Source organism: Mchenga conophoros, linkage group LG5 (assembly GCF_057382185.1).
Source record: "Mchenga conophoros isolate Kocher_MC1m ecotype Shallow Benthic linkage group LG5, M_conophoros_male_GT1.1, whole genome shotgun sequence".
Taxonomy (NCBI): domain Eukaryota; kingdom Metazoa; phylum Chordata; class Actinopteri; order Cichliformes; family Cichlidae; genus Mchenga; species Mchenga conophoros.
In genome coordinates this window covers 29,826,268-29,848,014 of record NC_140530.1, presented here as the reverse complement: position 1 = coordinate 29,848,014, position 21,747 = coordinate 29,826,268, and the positions used below count along the sequence as shown (strand labels likewise).

The 21,747-nt window shown below is 42.6% G+C and overlaps 1 protein-coding gene across 3 annotated transcripts in view; it reads right to left on the bottom strand.

The window, feature by feature from the left end:
• Nucleotides 1–634: 634 nt before the first annotated feature.
• Nucleotides 635–21,747, bottom strand: part of LOC146574808 (plasma membrane calcium-transporting ATPase 1-like) — a 135,520-nt gene continuing 114,407 nt past the window's right edge. For 2 of the 3 annotated variants that reach the window (XM_085274761.1, XM_085274763.1), the window contains 5 exons: nt 20,314–20,527; nt 19,965–20,176; nt 19,105–19,212; nt 17,836–18,018; nt 635–9,484 (listed from right to left, as the gene is read on the bottom strand). In XM_085274761.1, coding sequence (XP_085130887.1) covers nt 9,245–9,484; nt 17,836–18,018; nt 19,105–19,212; nt 19,965–20,176; nt 20,314–20,527 — 957 coding nt within the window. In that variant the 3' untranslated portion in view covers nt 635–9,244. Of the gene's footprint in view, nt 9,485–13,343; nt 13,555–17,835; nt 18,019–19,104; nt 19,213–19,964; nt 20,177–20,313; nt 20,528–21,747 lie in introns of all 3 variants that reach the window. The other variant, XM_085274762.1, reaches the window with a different exon arrangement.

The window sequence follows — 21,747 nt, the reverse complement described above, 5'->3', positions numbered from 1 at the left end:
TTCCTTTTTCTATCTTCTCCCAGGATTAATAAATACCCCTGAGTCTGTGAATGCACCATTACTCCAACCTAGCCCAACCGTTATCTCTAAAACCAAGTGTTGCCTTCAAATAGGCCTTTGAAGGGGCAGGCCAGCCAAACAGTTCCAGCTTTTACAAAGGCAACTCTGATGGACTAAACCTTTGAGACTGTTATGGTCGCAAAAGCACATAAATCTGCGCACACACTGAAATACACACATGCGCACTCAGAGATAAATGCACAAATGCTTTTGCTTCAACGATGACCTCATGTAAACCTCTAATTTGTAGATACTTTCATGCAGGCAGCGATGTGAAATGACACACACTGTATACAGTAGTGAGTAGTAGTTTATCTAAAAGCCACTGAGGTTAAGAAAAGGCAACCAGATGTGGAAAGATGCAAACTCACTCAGGTTTTATGACCCCTGCGGTGCTTTTTATGATCGCCTTCGTGTGATGCATTAAGGGGACATCTGTAAATAAGAGCTCTTACAAAACAGTCTGGTTTTCATCCCCCCCAGCAGGTTCAGGTCTAGTTTTATTTTTAAAAAAAACCTGACATTCAAAATCTGACAAAAAATAAAATAAAATAAAATCACAAGCTGACACAGCTTTATTTCAAATTTCAATGGCTTTATTTTATGTGTATAGATTTGTATATATTTATATATATATATATATTTATATATTAGATATATATATATATCTTTATGTAACAACTTGTACTCAGTTGCTTGACTATCATCTTTTGTTCAGCTTAAGTTCAAACGACATGACACTAAGACCAAGGCATTCCACATGTTCATATTTTACAAAAGAGTAAAGAAAACGTGTGCGCGCGTGTATGTGCATCTGTGTGCACACAGCTGCTGTACACAAACACACACACACACACACGCGTGCACACACACACACACACACACACAGACATATATCAGTGTACAGGTGGTGTCGTGGTTCTGTCTGTACAAAGAACTGGAACACAAAAAGCAGATAAAGACGGAGACGAGCGGACAGAGTGAGAGCGCGAGGGAGAGAAACCGGATGAACCACTGGAGGCGAACTGAAGGATTCTGTTGCATAGATTGAAGCAAACAGGAGGAGGGTGTCTGACAGGAACGGACAGGATGGGAGTGAACAACAGGGAAGGTGACACACACACACGCACTGAGGAAACACACCTTTGTCGAGCCAATACATCCACACGAACACACTCAGGGAAGCACAGGACATTTTATTTTGGCTCAAACAACAAACCACCGCTGCGGCTCAGAGTCTAGCAGACAGGACCGAAGACACAGAGGTCACGACCTCTGCGTTTCAGCTGATGGAAAGCTAAAGGACCACCAAAGCTGTTACACCTCATTCAAAGGGGGACACCAAATGTTTTGTGCTAAACTCCATGTCTGTCCGTCCAATAAAGTGTCCAGATATTTCACTAAAATGTCACCCTCGTGTTAGCACTGAAGGGAAAGTCAGTGTGAAGGATTTTTCTTTTAGGGAGTCTGATCGCCACTGTGGCCGACCAGATCTGTGGACGCCACGAAGCCAGCCAGGCTCCCTCATCTATCACGGTGTTCCTTTATCCCAGAGGGAGAAGATTCCCTGTCCGAGAATCACGAATGTTTGTGCAGAGATTTCAGTTCTGACAGAGCGTCCAACGGTTACTCCGATATTCTAGTCTGGACCAAAGCAGCCGACCAGATAACCAACACTGGTCAGCTGTGATGATAGAGCACGGTTGAATTTTGGGATTTTTATCTTTGTTTAATCTCGTCGCATCACGTGTTTTTTGTAAAGCACTTTTTAACATTGTTTTGATTCATATTAATTCAACTAAAGCTGAAAAGTATTACAACTTGGACACATAAACAGTGTTTTACAAGAAAGGAAGAAATGCAGTTTGGAACTTGTACATTTCACTACTTTTAGGCATTAATGTCAAGTTTCAAGTTTACTCGATGATGTTGAGAAACAGAACGCTGATAACAGAGTTGCAGACTTAATAAGGATCAAAATAATTAGAGACAAACATTTTATCTTTGCTTGCGCTGGGGGCTGAATTGTGTTCATGACCTCAGTGTTGCTTTAATCCTGTCAGCGACCCTGCTGTCAGATTTCATGCTTCATGCACTTTAACCCAGTCCTTTCCACTGTGATGCTAAATTCTACAGCCTGATAAAAACAAAATAAATAAACATTGAGTCCATAATTGTTTGTATCTAAGCTGCAGCTGTTTATTAATGTAGGCTTGAAGTAAAACGTTCTCTTTTGTGGAAACTGAAGGACTAAAGGATTTATTTTGTGTCTTCAAACAGGAAACGTTATGGCATTTTGCACGCTGCTCGACACAATTAGGTGCCGCTTGAGATTTTAACACTAAAATAGGGAACGTGGCTGTTTTTCTTTGTATTACATGGAGGGTAAATGAAAATGGGGAAACAAGGCAGAGCCCACATTTCACAGCTAAAAAAAACAGTTCAAATCCCTAAATCATATCACATGATGACTCCATTATCCTCCTTTTTCTGTCCAGCGTAGCCTGTAGAGAGATTCAGGAGGATAATGGATCGATGAATGTGATCGGTGGGATGAATGGACGCCCACCTGAACCACATCATGCTGAATGTTTCAGGCCTGTTTAATTGCCATCACCTTCCTCCCTCCTCCTCCTCTTACTGCACACAAGAGGGTGATGAGTTCAGTAGGGTCTGTAAAAGTGAGTGTTTGTGTGATATGAAAGAGAATAAGGAGAGGAGAGACGTGATGAGTGGACTTATGTGTTAAATGAGATGATGAAAAAAAAGAAGAACCTTCATCTTTCATCAATCCATCCACCAGAAGTCGCACAGTTTTAATTTCCTCAGTGTTTCACCTCACAGTGCACATACCCGTGTGTGTGTGTAATGCTGCATGTGTTGGGGGCCGCGTAACTGAGATTCATTTAGAAAACAAGTCAACATTTGGGATGTTTCATTCCATACTAAAACATGCAGAACACAGAACATTGAACACATATACTGAACAGTTAGTTTTATCCAAATGCAGTTTCTCTTTTTTCTGTTTGGTTTTTTTTTATCTTTTTTTTTTTTTTTATCTTTTTTTCCCGTACAGAGTGATTTTAGGATACACAGAACACGACGGAAACCAATCGCACCAGGTTGGACATATTGCTTTAAACCACCAAATTTTGTATATATGTCATGCATGCCACATAGATGATATTATGTTTATACAAAAATAACACCAACGCCTATTACTGTGTATCATAGTAATTACAGAAAAAAACTTTCAGTCTTTTTTGCAATGAAGTTCAACTGAGAAACCTTATACATCTATGTATTTATATCTAATACACATATACATACAAATATATATTAGATATAAATACATAGATATACTATATAAATATATAGATATATATGTTAAATGGTTATGACTTTTCCAGCTGTGATATTCCAGTTCGACTGAACCCCCTTTTTTTTCTTTGTTAACGTTTGATGTGGTTGTGAAGGTTCTTTAAAGATTTCCTGTTGTGAAAAAAGGCAGTGCTCTGAAGAAGAAGAAGCAACGCAGTCAAAATGCAACAGTGACCGGATAAGACGCGAGTTCCTTCTCCATACAGAAGTCCTAATGAGGGAAGAAAAAAAAAGATCTGTGGCAAAATGAGATCTTATCTAGTCCAGAAATGAACTTTCGAAAAACTAAATCCAGGTGAGGATTTTCAGTCTGCTGAGTGTCGTGTGGACTGTTTTTTTGTTTGCGACGTGGCTGAAACCAGTAGCACAAACAGGCCGCCGCAGAGTCTCTGATTGCATGGCTCTGCTTGTGCAGCTGGCATGAGACGTGAGGGGCAACCAGTCCAAGCAGTCCAACACATGACCACCGCGGCCACAGTGAGGCGATAGCGAGAGCACGGGTGGGGGTGGGGGAGCACTCTTATCCAGACAGGAGGGAGGAGAAGCGAGGCGAGGGGAGGCGGTGACAAAGTTGTGCAGAAGAAAAAGACGACTTTGGCAGAACATTCTTAAAGCTTTGCTGGGTGATGATTGGCTGATTGCCCCCTCTCCCATTTCCTGTCACCGACACAGACAGCAGGTACACTTCATTCACTTATTTGACAATATTTACACTGTACTGACTCTAAGGAGGAGTGCAGGTGTTGAGCAGTTAGACAAAACAAAGAGGAAACACGTCATCATTTGGAGGGCGTGTCTCGTTTACAGCCAACGGACACGTGTCGGGAAGAGGAAGTGATGTCACCAGCGCTCTTAAGTTCCTTCTCTCTTCCCGGAAACAGTTTCTGAAAGCTGTTAGTCGCATATAAAACGGTGATGACCTCCACAGCTGCAGCTGTGTCCCTCCACAGGCTCCGCCTCCTCCAAGATCTGAATTTCATGACCACAAAAACAAACAAACTGTGGTCCAGGGCCGGATTGAAACTTCTTAGGGTTCTTACAGACAAGTCCCCCTTTACCCCCAATATGTAACCATGCACATTAATGCCTCAAGTAAATTCATAAAGCTCCTGCTGTACCTGGATGTTGTAATAAATATTAACTCTACAAAGTGAAGCCTCACCTTTATCAGTTTAACCAGTGACCGAGTCCTGAAAACAAAGCCAAGTCGCTGTGGGCTCAAATACATTCAGTCTAACCTGGTTTGGGCAGAGCGCTAAATTTTAGAGCTAACCAGACCACGCCTTGTGACAATTTTGGACGAGGGCTCAAAGACTTACAGCAACACTAAGATTACCTAAAGCTTGACTTAGAGTACAGCACTGAATCCACACTCCATCCTGATGTGCACGACACAGGATTGGTCTACTCGGTGGTACCAAAGTCTTTCTTGAAGCAACTCACAGGCATTTATTTTGAAAAAACAGCTTAAAAAGTCATTTTTCAACTTTGCCCCAGAATAAGATTTTCAATAAAGAAGTTAGACTTGTCCCACGATTCTTTCTCTCTCTGTCGCCTGTGTTTGCTGTGCATACACTGTAAAACCCATTGATTAGCACTCTGTTAATGCCTCTGTTGAACCAAATGTAATAGGCTGTGATTGTATCTAGTGCGATCACAATGCTAATGCAATGGCTGGTATTCTGCCAGTGTACATGGCATTTTCTCATTTTTACAGCTCAGTTCCCTTCTTCCTGCTTTAAAGTAAAAGTAACTGTTGTTCAGAGTCCAACGTGAGCAGCTCAGCTAGTAAAAGCAAAGATGGCCGCTCTGGGGTTTGTGGCAATTCAATGCAGAACTTCAAATTAAGCTTAAAGCCTTTGACCTTGAGTCTGGGAGGTCAGAGCTTGCTTTGTGATTTGGTCTGTCTCTGTACTGACTACAACTACATGGAGCTTACTTTCGGAGGTTTTTCTCGCAGAGGGGTTGGGAAGTCAATTTGGACAAAGGTGGGCGTGCCTTCACGGACCACGGCCCCTTCAAAACGGAGGCGGAGCATGACGTGGGACACAGCTTTGATCCTCTTTAAAGTCATCAGCTCCGACACCTGCAAGCTGGAAAACAGCATCAATCCACTCATTCAAAGAAATCAGTCGCTGTAGCTTCAAAGCAGAGAAACAAACAAACCCAGAGGTTGGATAAATAATTATACACTCCCATTTAATGTTTGATACAGTTAGCTGATGCATTTTCTGAACTCTAATGGAGTTGGATAACTGCGAAAAATCACTTAAGGTGTAGTGTGTCACAACATCTCAGGTAAAGTGATTATACTCATGTAAAAGGGGGCTGATGGGACTAGACTGTTCAGATTCCAATTGATTGGGCGACAGGAAGTAAACAAGTCACTGCAGGTTTCTGAGCCCTAACGTCAGGTGACCAAGACGACACACGTGGCAGAAATATTTAGAGAGCTGTAAAAAGACAGAGTCCATGGTAGGTTCATCTCATTCATGTACGGTACTGTCACCAAACTCTTCAGCCTATACATATATATTCATATATCTCCAAAATATTAAAAAGTACTTAATATAAAAATACAGAAGAATTGTAAAAAATGAGCAAAACATTGAATTTTATATGAAAACCATGCAAGAAAGATTCCCCATTTAGTTAAATAGTAACTCTAAGATTCAGGAAAACAAGGGAGTGAAAGGGAAGTGGTCGGATGAGAGAAGCGTAGACGAACTGCCACCGACTCGCTTTTCATGTAAACATTGTAGAGGTCCTTTTAACTTGGTTCGGCAGTGACGACTGAAGATTTTTCTCCTTGTTTTTTTTCTTCTTTTGTTTCTTTTTTGGTCGTGTTTGAAGTAAAGGGCCAGGGGAGGAGAGAGGGTGTGTGCTGGGACGGGGTTAGAAAGGATGAGGGGTGAGAAAGTCCAAAGCAAACCTCGATAACAATGAGATTTAAAAAAAAAAAAATCAATACAGACAACCTATAAAATATGGCTCTGAGTTACATAGAAAAAGCTCATCAGTGGGGAAACCTAGTCATGACAAAAGTTGGAAATATGGCAGTAGTAGCACATTACTTCAATAACGTGTCCTAGTTCAGAGATAGGTTGATGGCTGCTAGTCAGACTAAGAGGGGATTAGACGCACCGCTGCTTCTGATTGGAGGATGAGTCTTTCTTCTTTTAAGACAGTAATCTGCAGACAAGCAGGAAGTACTAAGCGGCAGCAGGAACACAGTGGATTTTAATCTATGGGCTGACTGGTGACATCATCAGTCTCCCGTAAACCTCAGCATGGCCGCCACACTGATGCCTGCCAATCAGACACAGCAGAGAAGAGAGCAATGATGTTGACGGTGAAGATCAAACATCTTCTCCGCTCCTGGCTGTGTGATGTCACTGACAGCTGATTTAAGTTTATGTTATAAAGTTATAAAGTCTGAGAAAGGAGCTAAGATTTGTCTTAAACACAGGCAGACGGTCCAGACGCTGTTTAAAGCTCCATTTACTTCCTGTCTTTGCCCCAAAAACAGACTTGTCAGCGGTGCAGTCGTTTTCTGTTTAACACGCGTTTAAACTCACTTCTTTTACCAGCGCCACAGTCAGACTGCAAAAATGTGAGTGACACCAACAGATGTGAGCTGCCCGTAGGCTTAAAATGCTTCAGATTCACTGATAGCAAAACTAAACTTTGTGGCAAGCCTACATTCTGTATCGACCTGTATCCCCATGTGATGTCTGTGTTGTGTGTGTAAGGTCGGGGGGGGGGGTCCCATTTCACTGCAGGGCAACCTGCACGTGGCGAATTAAGCCTTGATTGATTGATTGATTGATTGATTGATTGACATTCATGGGTCCAGACATGAAGCACTAAGAGTACAATCTGACCTCTGACAGAGACGATCTTTAAGAAATGGGTAGAAGACTAAATAAGATTTGAAATGCTTTACCTAAACTTTTCCTTGAACAAACTAAAAGGTTAATACTCCTTCATCCTCTGAAGGAAATGTTTACTCTTTAAGCAAATACCCTAAGAAGTTAGTTGTGATCAATTGTAACTTGCTGATGGTGGGCGGGTTTTGTCTAATACGAGCCTGTCGGAGTGTAGAGTGAGGAGACACAAACGAGAGTTACAGTTTTCACACCTATCGGTATGCAAACATCTGCTTGGGAGTGACATAAATTTGGTCAGCAAAGGGTCACGTCCCTGTGCCCGGTGTATCGAGAGGACAACCGTGATTCCTCTCAGAGGAAGAGCACCGACTTAACCTCGGTGTCCAGGTGCGAGTATTACAAGACCAGAGATGAGAATGCATGTGTTTTAGTCTGTCTCTATCCATGTATTACTATTTTGATTGTATTCAACCTCTCCTAGCTGAAAGCATCTCTGTGCACAGCTGCCGACATGAGATTGGAGTGGGCCGGTCGCAGCCACGTGGCGAGCGAGTGACACGGTGGGGGTCGAGCAGTGGAAAAAACAGGCTGCAGCTTTTGTTTGTTGTCGTTGGCCCTCGGGGCTTTCCGTGTGTGTGGCGACCTCATCTTACCAGCGATACCTGTGTTGTGACAACACCGAGACAGACATTGGATTTCAGGGCTTTGTGACTTCGCATTACCCCGATACCGAAACTTTTATTGCACTCGCCTACTCTGAAACACACGCGGACGCCGGGGTATCGATTGTGTTAAACACCCTGATGGTTTCCTCTGCCAGAATATCGATGAGGCTGCCGTGGTAACAGGAGGTTCAGTCCTACAGACAGGAAGCTCATGGAGCTCTGAACAGACGCTGCTGCAGACGCACAAAGTTGAAACAGAATCCCGAATATTCATTCCTACTGTACGTTATCATGCGACTCAACACGAATTAAACAAAAACATGCATCCTACTAGAGACGGAAAACATGAACCACACTCCCGTTTCCTATCCTCACAGGGGACAAACTGGGGGAGGGGCAGAGAGAACCAGAACCCTGACTGGATGAGATGAGGTCAGAACCCCCACTGAGCAGAAAGCGAGCCCCCTCCAGATGCTGCCGTCTTCAGTATTTTTGGGTAGTAAACATTCTGTTCTTCCACATGCAACACAGCAGCTAAAAAAAAAAAAAAAGCAACACATACAGACACGATAAAGGGAAAAACATTATTTTAACCTTGAAAGCTGTAGTGTCACACTCACAAGACATTCTCAGGAGTCTGAATCAACCATCGATTGACATTCGTTAGAAGGTTTCAAAAAGAAATCAAGATCAAGGTCTAAAAAAACAAACAAAACAAAACAAAAAACAACAATAATAATAATAAGGTTACATTTTTGCATTTGCCTAAAAATCTTCTGATCAACAAACCCGGCTTATAGCTGTGTAGAAGAGCGGAAGCGTATGTACATCTGATTCACTGCACTCTTTGAAAAGTTCGGTGCCGTTTGAGAACGCAGGAATGAAGCGAGTACAGAACACAACATGCTGCTGCTGCGAGTCCTGCAAGGATCGAATCCAATAAAGTTTAAAAGCTTTTCAAAAAGAATGTTACGTTAAAAAAAACAAAAAAAGGAAGAAAAAAAACAAAACATGAATGGACTAGAAGAGGCCTTCCACTGTGGAGACTCTATCAGACTTACAGGCAGAACGACGCCACAGTCAGTATGAAAAACACAACGTGGCAGGAATGACTGAGGGGGGGGTGGAGACGATGTGAAGCATGTGTGTGTGCAGAATGAGTCATGACTCCCTTCCTCGGTGTGACAGTTCGGTTGGTGGGGTGACAGATGATGCTGATGAAGAGGAGAGAGGAGGAACTCAGATGGATTAATCGAGGTTGAGGGGGAAGGTGGTGGGCAAGTCTTCTCCTCCCCGGATCAATGATGAGGAGCTGGGGAGGGGGTCGATTTCGTCTCCAGTCTCCTTAATGGTGGGGATGCGAGCCTCCTCCTCCTCGGACAAGGGCACGAACTCAGGATGGGCCATGAAGTTGTGGATGGAGCTACGGGACTCTGGGCTCTCCAGCCCCGCGTACAGGGAGCTACGGAACGCATTCACCACCTTAATCTGAAACAAAGAGAGGAAACAAACGTCAGAGGAGGTCTCGTAGGTGGGCAGCCATTTCTACACAAACAAAAACAAAACTGGCAGCAGGGGCTGATGGGACACGTGGCGGTCGTGCGTCTGAATCTGGGCACGGAAATGAGAAAAGAAAAAAAACACAACGAGTGGAACAGCTGAATGAGAACACGGTTGGAAAGCTGAAAATATCCACAAAACATCAACGCAAAAAAGGTCAATGCTGGAGGCAGCTCATAGCAGGAAGTGCATCAAAAAAAAACACACAACAAAAACAAAAGCATCATCAGGGAGTCACATGTGGAGAAGCACTGAATCACAATCACCACAGTACGCACACCTGCACACAAGCACACACGTCTGCAGAGAGAGTTCGATTGATGCTTTCTCTACATCTATAATTCTGCTTTTTAATATCTGACAGTTAAATATTGATACGATGTGTCCAAAAGTCTGTGGACACCTTAGTTACAGTTAAACTGGGTTCTTAATGTATGAGCACATCGACAAAAGAATGCATCATCACATGTTTTATCTTTCTACACACGAACTTATGCCTAGTTAACTTTTAGCCATCACAGCCGACTTAACCTTAACAAAACCGCCACTGTAACCGTCACTTCACTAACATTCGAAAACCCCATTTAAACCAGCGCAGATCTCACAATTAGCAATGTTAACTAAATTTATCTGATGTGTTCATTTATCCCTGAGCTGGCACTCAGTCATCAAAACTTCCTGACAGAAGACGCTGCATGTTATCAACCCGCTCCCCCACTCGTCTAGCTCCAGATGTCGAAGCTGTATGCGCTCCCATTCAGCCACTGCAGTATTAATGAGGACGGATGCTGGCGCTGGGTGATGAGGCCTGACACACAGTGGGTGTTGTAGTTCTTTCCAGAGTGGATAGATTGGGGCTGGGCTCTGTCCCCCCCCCCCCTTTCTTTTCTACCAAACTGGAAAAATATTTACTAATAATTCTTTTTGTACATTGGGGAATCGTCACATTGTGTCACACTGAAAGAGTAATAGGATTACCTGAAACGTAATACAGACTACAAACATATTTGTTTTCAGATTTTCTCTCACTGGAAAGCAGGGGCTAACACCAGGACAAACGCACTCATACTACATAATACAGTAAAGGGTGTGAATGGTTTTGATTCACCCAGCCTTCGTGATCTCATACCTGATGAGAGATCACCCAAAATGACTCAAAAAACACATGCAAGTCTTTCGTTACATTTGTAAGAGATCAGTCTCTGAGAATGAATTCCTAAACTGAACCTTAAAAAATTTAAGCACAGTATGAAATGCATCTGTGGAGCTATTTGTTTAGACAAAACTCTTATTCTGCTGCCCAGTTTTAGATGACAAGTTTGTTAAATAAAAATTATACTGTAGGGGGAAAAAAAAAGGCATAATCACGAACACAGAAGTGTCTTTATTTGTATGGTGCTTAAATAGCTGATTAAAATTTCAGTTTCAGTAAATTTGTATTATTTTTAAAGCCATGAACCAATCACAGCGCTTCCCTGCACTGGGCAGCCTGAAATCACAAACCAAAAATATGTTTCCAATCAATAACTAATTAATAAATATGTCCAGTAAGGACAATGAGTGACGGGTGGCGGGGGGGGGGTTCAGGTTCAGGCAATACAGCATCGCCTCGCATGATTATAGTCCCAAAACGGAAAAGCCTGGATCGGATTTGTCTTCTTTGTCTACAAAGAAGGTTTAATTAGCAGGAATGTCCCACAATGTAACAGTGACAGCAACAGTGGCCTAAAAACCCCCAAACATTTTCTTCTGAGAGATTCATTGGATGATTTTTAAATTTTAAACTGTGAAAGCAGTGTCCGCATTCCAGGAAAGTGTAATAAAACCATTTTTGCCACTAAAACCAACAATTAATATTAAATTTTATCCTCCCGAGTCGGTTCCTGCGTGTTAAAAGATTTCCCCAGTGGATGAAAGGGTTACTTTGAGTCAAAAAACGGGCTCCGACTGTGGTTTGTAGCCACTCCAGTTCTTGGCCTGATTGTTGGAAGCTGCACCATCTGTAGTTCTCAGCGCTTACCTGGGAAAGTGAAATCTGGAGGCTTGTGACTGGGAGGTCTAATCTGAATCTGGCTAAAATTTAACCTCAATGCATGATCTCGTCTATGCAAATAAGATATAAATACCATAAACTAACTGTCCTGCAGCAAACTGACTTTCTGGGGTCACTGCTGGTTGGAGGGCACGTTTTACCAACTCGGCTATGATGGCGTCAGCGAGAATACCGAAATATTTCAGCCGATCCCCGACCCCAGTAAACACCACACACATAACAAACACAATCTCACTATTAAGCATTTCTAATCACGTTCCGAGTGAGAATCGTTTTGTCCTCGGCCTGCTCTCCTCTCTCGGCCTAAAGTCGTTTTCTGTGTGATGAATCCGCAGAGGCTGCAGCTGATCACACTGATTTATACGCACCAGTAGACACTCTTCATTATAATTAATAACCCTGCAGTTCAAAGCTCTCTATTACTGAACCACAAGAGAGCTGCAGGCTGAGCTCTGCAGCTTAGAGCATGCATGCAACAACCACAAACACTCGTGCATACACAAAGCTCACAAGTTAAAAAGCTCTTGGCTGTTAAACCACGAGGGAGACTTGCTCAGCCTGACAGATTTAACCCTACACAGGATTAACCCATAAAATTATCTCGATGACCAGGATGTTGCCTCAGAGAAATAGAGGGGGAAAAAAAATCAACAAAGAAAATGGGACGGGGAAATGAGAGCGATTCATCGTCTCTTTCTCTTCTAGTAGGTCACACGTGCCTTTAGTGACTTGTCAGGCACCAAGTCTCATCATGGGTTAATAGATGCATGGTGAGTTTAATTCTTCATGCAGGATGGAAGTGATGGAAGTAATAACAAGAAAAAAAGATGAATATAAAAGCACAGGAAGGTGAAGTGGACAGCACATGGAAGCAGAGAGATGGAAACAGATCAGGTTGTCTGCAGGCTCTCTCAGTACTTTTTTCTCTGGCTTTTACAGTCAAACTGCAGTTCACACTGGTGTCTATTCAAAGCCGTAATGTACATACTGAACACTTTAGAAGGATTTAATAAAACACATTCAGTGTAATTTTTTCTGTACAATAGAGCTGAAAATGTTTGAATGTTCTAGAAATGCTGAACTGAATGAAAGAAACATCGGAATGCTGCAACAAATCATCTAAAAGAATCTTAAACCTTTGTTTCTCACTCGCACCACTGTTCGAATGAAGCAGGGTAACATGAAGCAAATTAGCAAGTTTTAAAGATGTTCACTTTTTCTCCAAATATGCTTTTTAATATCTTGTGATGTTCAGCTCTTACTATACTCACATCTTCAAACTTGTTTACTTATAGATTTCAGCAGCAGCATCACAGCTTTATTTGCGGTTTTAATTGCAGCGATTGCAAACGGAGCTTTTTCACCTCGCTGCTGGTTTACATTTAAAGCTCTCCACCAAACCTTTGGGGGGCTTTTATTGTACAGCTGCGGTAGACAATACAACTTAGCCACGAGTGTGATTAGAAGAGCTTTCTAAGCTATGCTCCTTGTGAAGGAAGGAAAGTAGAAAAGAAAGAAAAGTTTCTATTTAGTGAGCAGTTAATAAATAACCTAGACACACTCTTCACATGAAAAATTCCAGATCAGTTCAGGGCGTGCAGACACCCAGTTACGACAGCAGCAGTGCAGTGGCTTCAGTGTCGGTAAGTCATGCAACGTTCAAACAGAGGAAAAAAAAGACAGAGTCCAGCCTGGTGGAGCGTGCTGTTAGCTGGCCTCCAGTCACCGACTCACTGCCTGCAGTGGAGGAGGAAGCAGCAGCAGCGGGGGGCAGAGCCCCACCCGAGTTGGTGAGAGAGGAGGAGGAGCTAAGCCCTATGTGGGTGGGGCTAGAGAGAGTTTTGGCAGCAGTGGCGTCATTGTGCTGGCTGACGACGGACGGCTGGCGGCGCAGGGCACCGGGCACCGCCGCCTGGCTCGTCTGGAAGGTATAGACCACATCCATCTGAAGGAAGGACAGTCACAACACACTGTTAGAGAGCAGAGAGAGCAAGAAGACAGCACAGAGGAACAGACTTCTGCAGAGGTTAGAGACAGTGCAGTCTGACCTTTTAATTCATTCGGATGTAAAGAAGAGGTAGTGCAAGTACAGCGATGAAGACAAGCACATCTGATTAAATTACTCAATTTCAGGGTAGTTTACATTTAGTGTTAGCTGGCAGGAAACAGTGCAATGGCATTAGCTGATAAAATGTTGTGCATCAATCTACGATGAGACTCATCTATGTCATGCTTTGCTGCTAACAGCGTGACTGGGACTGTATCAGTCTGAATATGTCACACATTCAGTGGTAAGATTTTAAATTGTCCTGACAAAAGGGTGACGCTATGTTTTCAATGAAAGTTGGCACAGATTCTGAGCCTTTCCCTCTCATACTGACTTGAATTAATCATCCAACCACAAATATCAAAACTGTAAAAAAAATCATCTGATCAAAACCAACTAATATTTAATTTCATTCATCAAGATCAGTGCCGATGAAATAGACAGATTTTATTAAGTGGATCCTTTCCTTATTTTCTGTCATGTATGTATACACTGATGCTGAAAGGTCATTTTAAACTTTGCAAAGTTTCAAATAATGGATGATTTTGAATTGTGAATCATGGAACGCTTCTCTGTCAGAAGCTGGGTATCTACTGTCCCCACACTGAACAGACTGTATCCAGCATTTAAATTCAACAGTTAGTTTTACTGAAAGAAAGCAAATGGACATTATGGCAGTAAGAAACTTTCTGATTTTTCCATTGAGGTATTTCTTGCATATTTAGTACATTTGTTAAAGAAAAAGCAAAATAAAATATCAAATCTTCCAATGGGATAACCTCTGCAGTCCTTATCTGTGCTGCTGCAATACAGAAAAACTGAGCTACTGACACTTTTAGCAGGTAGAGACACTAGAATATGAAGGAGAAACAAAGATGAGAAAGAGATCAGGACAGAGGAGAAGTTGTAACAGCAAGGAGAAGTTTGAGAGCTGTCATTTAGTGTCAAAATGTGAAAATCCTCTGACAGAACGAAGGGATGAAGAAAGAAATGGAACAGTGAATAAAGAGCTTTTGAATCAGGCTTACGGCACTCTGAGAGAGAGAGAGCTGAGACAGGAGAAAGAGAAATGTGTCATTTGGAATGACTGATAAAGTTTCTGCAGCGAGGTGCTGCATGTAGCAATTATTCCCCCACTGTGTCTGACTGTTGAGGCGTTGAGCGGCACAACACTGCCCACCAGGATTAGAGAGGAAGAGGACAGGAAGAGGAGCGTGGAGAGATAAGAACCTAATTAGCTTGCAGCCTTTCGTCGCCTCCCTCTCCATCATCGCTTCCTCCCATCCTCCCATCCCGAGAGGACAACACTGATATTACAGATACACAGCCCCGAAGAGAAAAAGGAGAGCGTCCTCAGTTCTGTACAGGAGATCCGATGGCAGACAGAGAGAAGTGGAGGAGAAACATCCGCCTTTCACGACACCGATTTACGTGGACCGGGTGAAGATTATCGTAAACCGCACACGTGGATCAGGGTTTTCCGCTCCACCTGAAATCACACTTGCCCTCGCCTGTTCATTTGTACCCGCTCTGAAGCTTTCAATCAGATTATGTGATGAATGAGCATTTTAACCTCTAGACATTTACCAGCTCACCGGTAACACATCGATGGTTAGGGTTTTGTTTTAGCTTCATGCAAAACAGGCACGTTTTAAATGAAGTATCATTTATTAAATTTGATATTACCAGATTTGCCTACAGTTTCTATATGAAACCACCGACTTACTAAATAATTCATTTGTATTCTTACAGTTTTAGTCTGTTTGTGTGATAGATAGTGTATTTTGGATATTTAATAGTCTACTTTCCAGTTTTTTTTCTGAACAGCTGTTGAACACTTTGGCCATCACCTGCTGTTTTAATCAAGGTATAATGTATAACACAATAATAAAAAGGACAAATGATGGAGAAGCACCAGAGCTCTGGATTAAGAAGCTACACTTATTTGTTTTGGTGTTTTATTTGGAAGAGGTCTGGTTTAAAATGAAGTCTTATTTTCTGTCAGTTACAGAATTGAGTGAAGAAGCAGAGAGTCAGTGTTTCTGCAGAGGTCAAACTGAGAAACTCAAGACGACAAACCAGAAAAAATTCGCTATTATTATTCAGACCTGGTTACCCTCTGGCCTCAGTAAGTACAAGCAAGCCCACTGGTAAGAGGAAAACACCTGACCCCGCTGACTCCATGTGTGTGCGCGTGGGAGCGGAGCAATGACTGCTGTTACTGTAAGTGGGCGTTAGCATGGAGGCTAATGAAGCCCACAGAGACTGAATGGAACTGCCCGTGGACATGCTAAAGCTCAGTGAGCTGTCCTGTAGGAGGAGGATAACACAGACAAGTTCCAGCGTACGAAAACAGCGACTACTAAGAACACCAGCTAGATTTCAATCCAAATGCAATGTAGCATGAAGTTAGTTTACTGACATAATAATTCACTAATGACACTTACTCTCCAATTCTGATGGAAGAAAAAGATGATAGCATTCGTGTTTTAAAATCCGGTTTATCTCTTCCTTTGATTAGAGGAGTGTTGACTCTTGTTTTTTCTTTGTCCGTGCTTTTTTTGCTCTCGGTCGCTCTTTTTGTTTACTTTGTGGTTTATTTTGTGACTTTTTTTCCCCTGACCCATGTTATTGGTTTGATTGTGTCTTATTGCTTTCTTTTTAACCCCTCTCTCTTCCTTGCTGTCTGAATTTAGTCGGAATTTCAATCAGTCTTTGCCAGGCTATTGCATTTTCAACTTCCTCTTGTTCCTCAGTCTTCCTTAGATTCACCCCATGTTTTAGATTCAGTGCTTTTTTTGGACTAACCAGCCTAATTGTGCTGCAGGTTTTCTAACTAACTTTCTCTTTACCCTTTCTGCGTGTCTGTCTCCGTGATTCTGTATTTGGGTCAACCTTGCGGTTCTTAGAAGTATTCCTAAAGATTTGCTCACTAAATCTGGCTTTGTTATTATTTAATCAGTAACTTTTTCAAAAAGCGTGACTTTTTAATTTCTTGTGGTTTCCCTCAGGTTACACAGGAATTGAAAGTCCGGATGGAAACAGGTGGATGGAGACACGCTTGCTGACATGACTGATTAATTTACTGACTAATGAAAGTACTCAGGAAGGTTTGTGCCGCTGTAGCAGTCTTTAATTTCTGTTTTTTAATAAAGTGGTTCTGTGCCGAAGCTCTGCAGCAGAGTGTGAAATTGACAGGACAACATCTGCAGTTGAGTGTGTGTGTTTAATCTTCAGTTCAATTCCACACACACACACAGACACACAGTGTGTGTCACAGAGGTGCCGACATGAAGCTGCAGTCGGAGATACAGCTACGGTAAACTTTTATCGAGAGTTCTGGTTGACTGCACTATGTTGTACAGTATACATATGATAAAGACTCTACAGGCTTCATTTGGTGTCTGATCTGAGATGGCTGCTGACAGAGTTTAGAGGCTCCACATGGAAAGTTTGCAGAGCCAATCAGGCTTTGCGGCACAGCTCCACGCACTCGTTAAATGTAGATACTGTGCTTTCTGTATATATTTTTTCTCCTAAGCGGCGGTCAGCTTGACTTCAAAGATTTTTTTACACCCTCCAGCTGTTAATTTCACCGTAAAGCAGCTTGATGCAGTTTACCACTTACTGCTTTTATCTCAGTAAGAGATGGTAAGGAGATTTCCATGTATCTGAAAAAAGGTCCTTTTTTCTTTTCTTGCAACGAGAAGAGAACGTCAATAAGAAAAAAGATGTACTGTACTGTGAGAGCGCAGAAAATGTGTAGAGCATTTTATGTTGAATGAAAGTGAACTTGTCGTTTTGCAACAGAGTCTGGCTGGTCACCAGTGGTGATAAGCCGATGCTTGAGGTGATGCTCTGCTTGAAAAACACAAATGATGTTCGAGAGATCTGAAATAAAAACTTTGGTAAGGAATTTGTTGATTGTGAACCAGATCAAAAATGGACCCGGTTGTTGGATTCCATCGATTGTGATGCATTCAGGTGTCTGCTGGAAAAAATATTTTTATTAAAGTCTCTCTTTGTCATCTTGATGAGAGAATGCCTCTCAAACAACAATTCAGATAAGACAATAGACCAAAAACAAAACAAGCCCTCAGCCGTTGCCATCAAAGGGGGAAACTGATAACAGAAGTAGGTGATAAAGTTAGACATGTCGAGGAGCCGAGGCGAGCATACCTGTGTCTGGATGCGGTTCAGACCTCTGAACCAGAGAATCTGGCCTCTCCTCAGCTCCATCTCGGCGTGGTCGATTTCATCCGTGCCTTCGTTCAGCTCCTCCTCGGGAATCTCCTCCTTTGTGATACCGTGACCGGCCTCCTTCAGGAACTTCAAGTGGTGTGTGGGGATGGCCGAGATCAGCTGAGGTTGAGAGAAAACCATCGTCAGCAGATCAGATCTGGTGGTGTTTACGCCAAATCAGCAGATGAAAACAGCTGACAATATCCGATAACATCGATGGTCGAACTGCATTATGGGAAATGTAGGATCTTTTGGAGTGTGACTGATTAAAGTCCACAGAAGTTAATAATTCACGTATTAATATGTGTAGTGTATAATGACTCAAAAATTAAAAAAAGCATGGTGTGCAGGGTGCTTTCCCAATCTAGGACCAAGACTTATGTGAGACAACAGGACTGAGGTGTTACTAAGAGGTTGTAGGAAGTATTTTGGGTAAAGTTTGGCAAATTTATTTTAAAAAATAAAAAGCTAACAAATGAACTCATTACTTATTAGCGCTTTCATTTTTTTTTTTTTTACTAACAAGCAAAATGTTGCTAAAGCTGCACTGAAGCTTGATTTGACCTCAGTTTTAAAACATAATATACAAAAACTAATGAAGCACAATTAACTTGTAACTTGGTTATGCAATCATTATTTTCCTTCTGCTGGTGAACTATCTGTTCATGGTTGTTAAAAGAGAGCGGAGAGACACCCAGCATCCTGCTGGAGCTGCACATCAGCTTTTTATATCTCCGTCACCCTCCTCTCTCTCCGTTAGAAACAAAACGTGTTTTTACCTCTTAAATAAATCACAGACTTCAGATGACTCTGTTTCTGTCAGCATATTTCTGTCTCTCTGCCCTCCACCTGAACCCAGCAGGCTAGCTATGACTGAACAGTTTTTCTGTGTGTTTGCATGCTAACAGGATCATGCGTGTGATGGCGTGTTCGTGCGCGTCCACAGAGGCGCTGACACGCCGGGTTTGTTTTCCCTCGGCCCTCGTAAACAGGAGTCGCACAGCTTTCATGTGCTGAGCTCATTACCATGGCGATGGTCGTGATGGCAACACCGCAGCAGCGCGAGTGTGACAGGCAACAGTTTTCTGCCATAAACCTCACATATCCACCTCTTCATCAGCTCCTGGGTACACGTTGCTTATTCTCACAGCTCGGGCTGGTGTTTGTTCTGCTCAGCTGTTTGTGCACTTGAGGTTTTCGTCTCACCTGTCCCCACAGCAGCTCTCCCACGCCGATGAAAACGCACCACAGCCACTGGTCGATGGTCAGAGCCGTGCAGGAGAACGGCTTTCCTCCGAACTGAACAATGACGATCTGGGAAGGAAACAAGCAAGCGGCATGTCAGCCGTGTGAACTTTTAGTCGGCAGATCTGGTGGTTTAACAAAGTTATGTTAGACTATTCTATAGTGTGAGATTGGTAATACTTTTACTCATACATTATTCCAATGCTAATGTTAAGGCAAATAAATGAGATGACAGGGTAACAGAGGAAACTCCAATTTCCAGTGTTACAGGTGGGAGAATCAGTGACACCTGCACTGACCACTGGCACCCAAAAGAGACAGAAACGACACAACTTATTATTAGGTACTAAGGTTTTTCGCCATTTGGGCACTACTTTTTAAATAATACCAAGGTGCGATGTTAGTTAAGTTGCCAATAACTTCTCTGTCATTTACTGTAATCATTAGCCAGCTAACTACAGAATCAACACGACCACCACCTTTCTATTGACAACCTTTCGACACTTTGTCCCCCACACAGCACAGGCAACTGCTCATCTCGTGATCTTCCACCTGTTTTTGGTCAACATTTTGGATGTGTGATTCATCGTACCACCAGTTCTACTGTTAAGGTCTTAACCTGATGTGCTGATGTCTTCTTACCATTTCTAATTCAGTGAAAAAAAAAACCATCAGGAGGTTTCAGCTAAACTCTTTTAAATGTAACCAAACTATGTGGAGCAAAAATGCAGCTGCAGCTACTGAGACCATGAATCCATCCAGACTGAGCGGTAACATAACAGGAAAACCTTGGTAGCACTAAAGGATGGTGAAGGTGTTACCTGCAGAGCGAAGGTCCCCAGTACAACGCTGCAGAAGATAGGGTTCCTGTAGACACCTTCGAACACGTTCCTCTCTCCGTGGATCTTCCTGGCATTGATTTCGTTGAAGAGCTGCATCATGACGAACACGTTGAACACGATGGTGTAGTGCTCTGATGGTGGGGAGTGCAAGGGAGCGTTTCGCCCACTGTCGATGTCGAAAAAGTTCTCACCTGATAAAAGATGAAGGAAAATACCCCAAAAATGTATCTCAACTGTTTCGACAATGATTAACAAACATCAGCGTCTTAGTATCAATGCATTACTGCAGAACCAGGTTTACACCCAACTTGGATGGAGTCAGACTCACCAGCGAAGAGCAGGGTAAAGATGATGACGAGCTGGTACACAGCATGGCCAAGTATGTTCTTCATCATGGTCCTGGAGATGAGGGGCTTGTTCCGACCGTAGGGTTTACGTAGCAGCAGAGACTCAGTGGGCGGCTCCGTGGCAAGAGCGAGAGATGCCAGAGTGTCCATGATGAGGTTGACCCAGAGCATCTGGACAGCTTTCAGGGGAGAGTCCTTTTGGAGAAGGAGTAGGAGTTTAATTTACGAGAAGAGAATATAACATCAGGTATATAACAGAATACAAATATGATTCAGCAACCAAACAACAGGGAAACCAGCAGACTCTTTGCAGACCAGCAAAGAGCATTACTCCCAACTACAGCTTTGAAATTCCCACGTTTACAGCATGAGAAACTGTTTTGGTCTAATTTTCCTTATTGTGACAACTGGAATGGTGTGACTGGTTTCAAATTTTGTAAAGGTATCTCGTGATCAAAAGACCCTGTTAAATGCCACCTGCTTGAAAAGATGGACTCAGTTCAGTTGGACTCGAATGTAGTATAAACGTGTATTCATACTAGATGACTGAACTCCAATGCTTTCTCAATGACACAGTAACACACACGGTAAATAACAAACCTATAAAACATGTGAGAGGACAGTGTGACCACTACTGACAGAGGAGCTGAGATGCTGAGAAGAACTGATTATTCAAGGAGCATGCTCTGACACGGTACAGGGCAATGAGTGGCCTGCTGTCTGGAACAAATATGGAATCTCTGAGATTCAAAAAATGTTGCCACTGATACACAAGTTATTGTTTAAGAAGGTTCAGGGACCTCATGGTGGACACATCCCATTTTTCACATGGTGTCTATGGTTATATTTGAACTTCCACATATTGTTAGGATTGCATTGTTAGGAAACAAATATATGGGCATTTTTTATACTGCTGTCACTGTGAGAACCATACTGTAAGAACTGATTTAATCTTAGTGCGTCTAACATCAAATGAGTAATTTAACTGCATAAAAAAATGAGGAAAAAAGTACACACACATTTCAAAGCACTCCCTCCACTTCTAAAACTCAGTTTACGCCTCTGGGTCCTGCCTCTGTTCCTCTGTACACACACCAAACACATAAATCGCCTTTTAATGATCTTTTCCGTGCACTAACAGAGACCGAGCGCCTGATGATCAGTGAGCAAAATCACAGCACAGAGACCACAGACCTGCTGAGTCCCCCGTTATATTTCAGGATTATGATGGTGACGTGTTGCCATGGTTTCAGGCTGAATCTTAGCCTACTTTGTGTTCTTCGCTCTGTAGTCGAGTTAGTTATCTGGTCTTGCCAGCTGTGAGCCTTTCAATTAATACACAGCCCCAAGACTTTCTTCTTTATTGTGTCAGGGGTTCAGCTTTCTGATTACAGGCACATTATGAAACAAAGAAA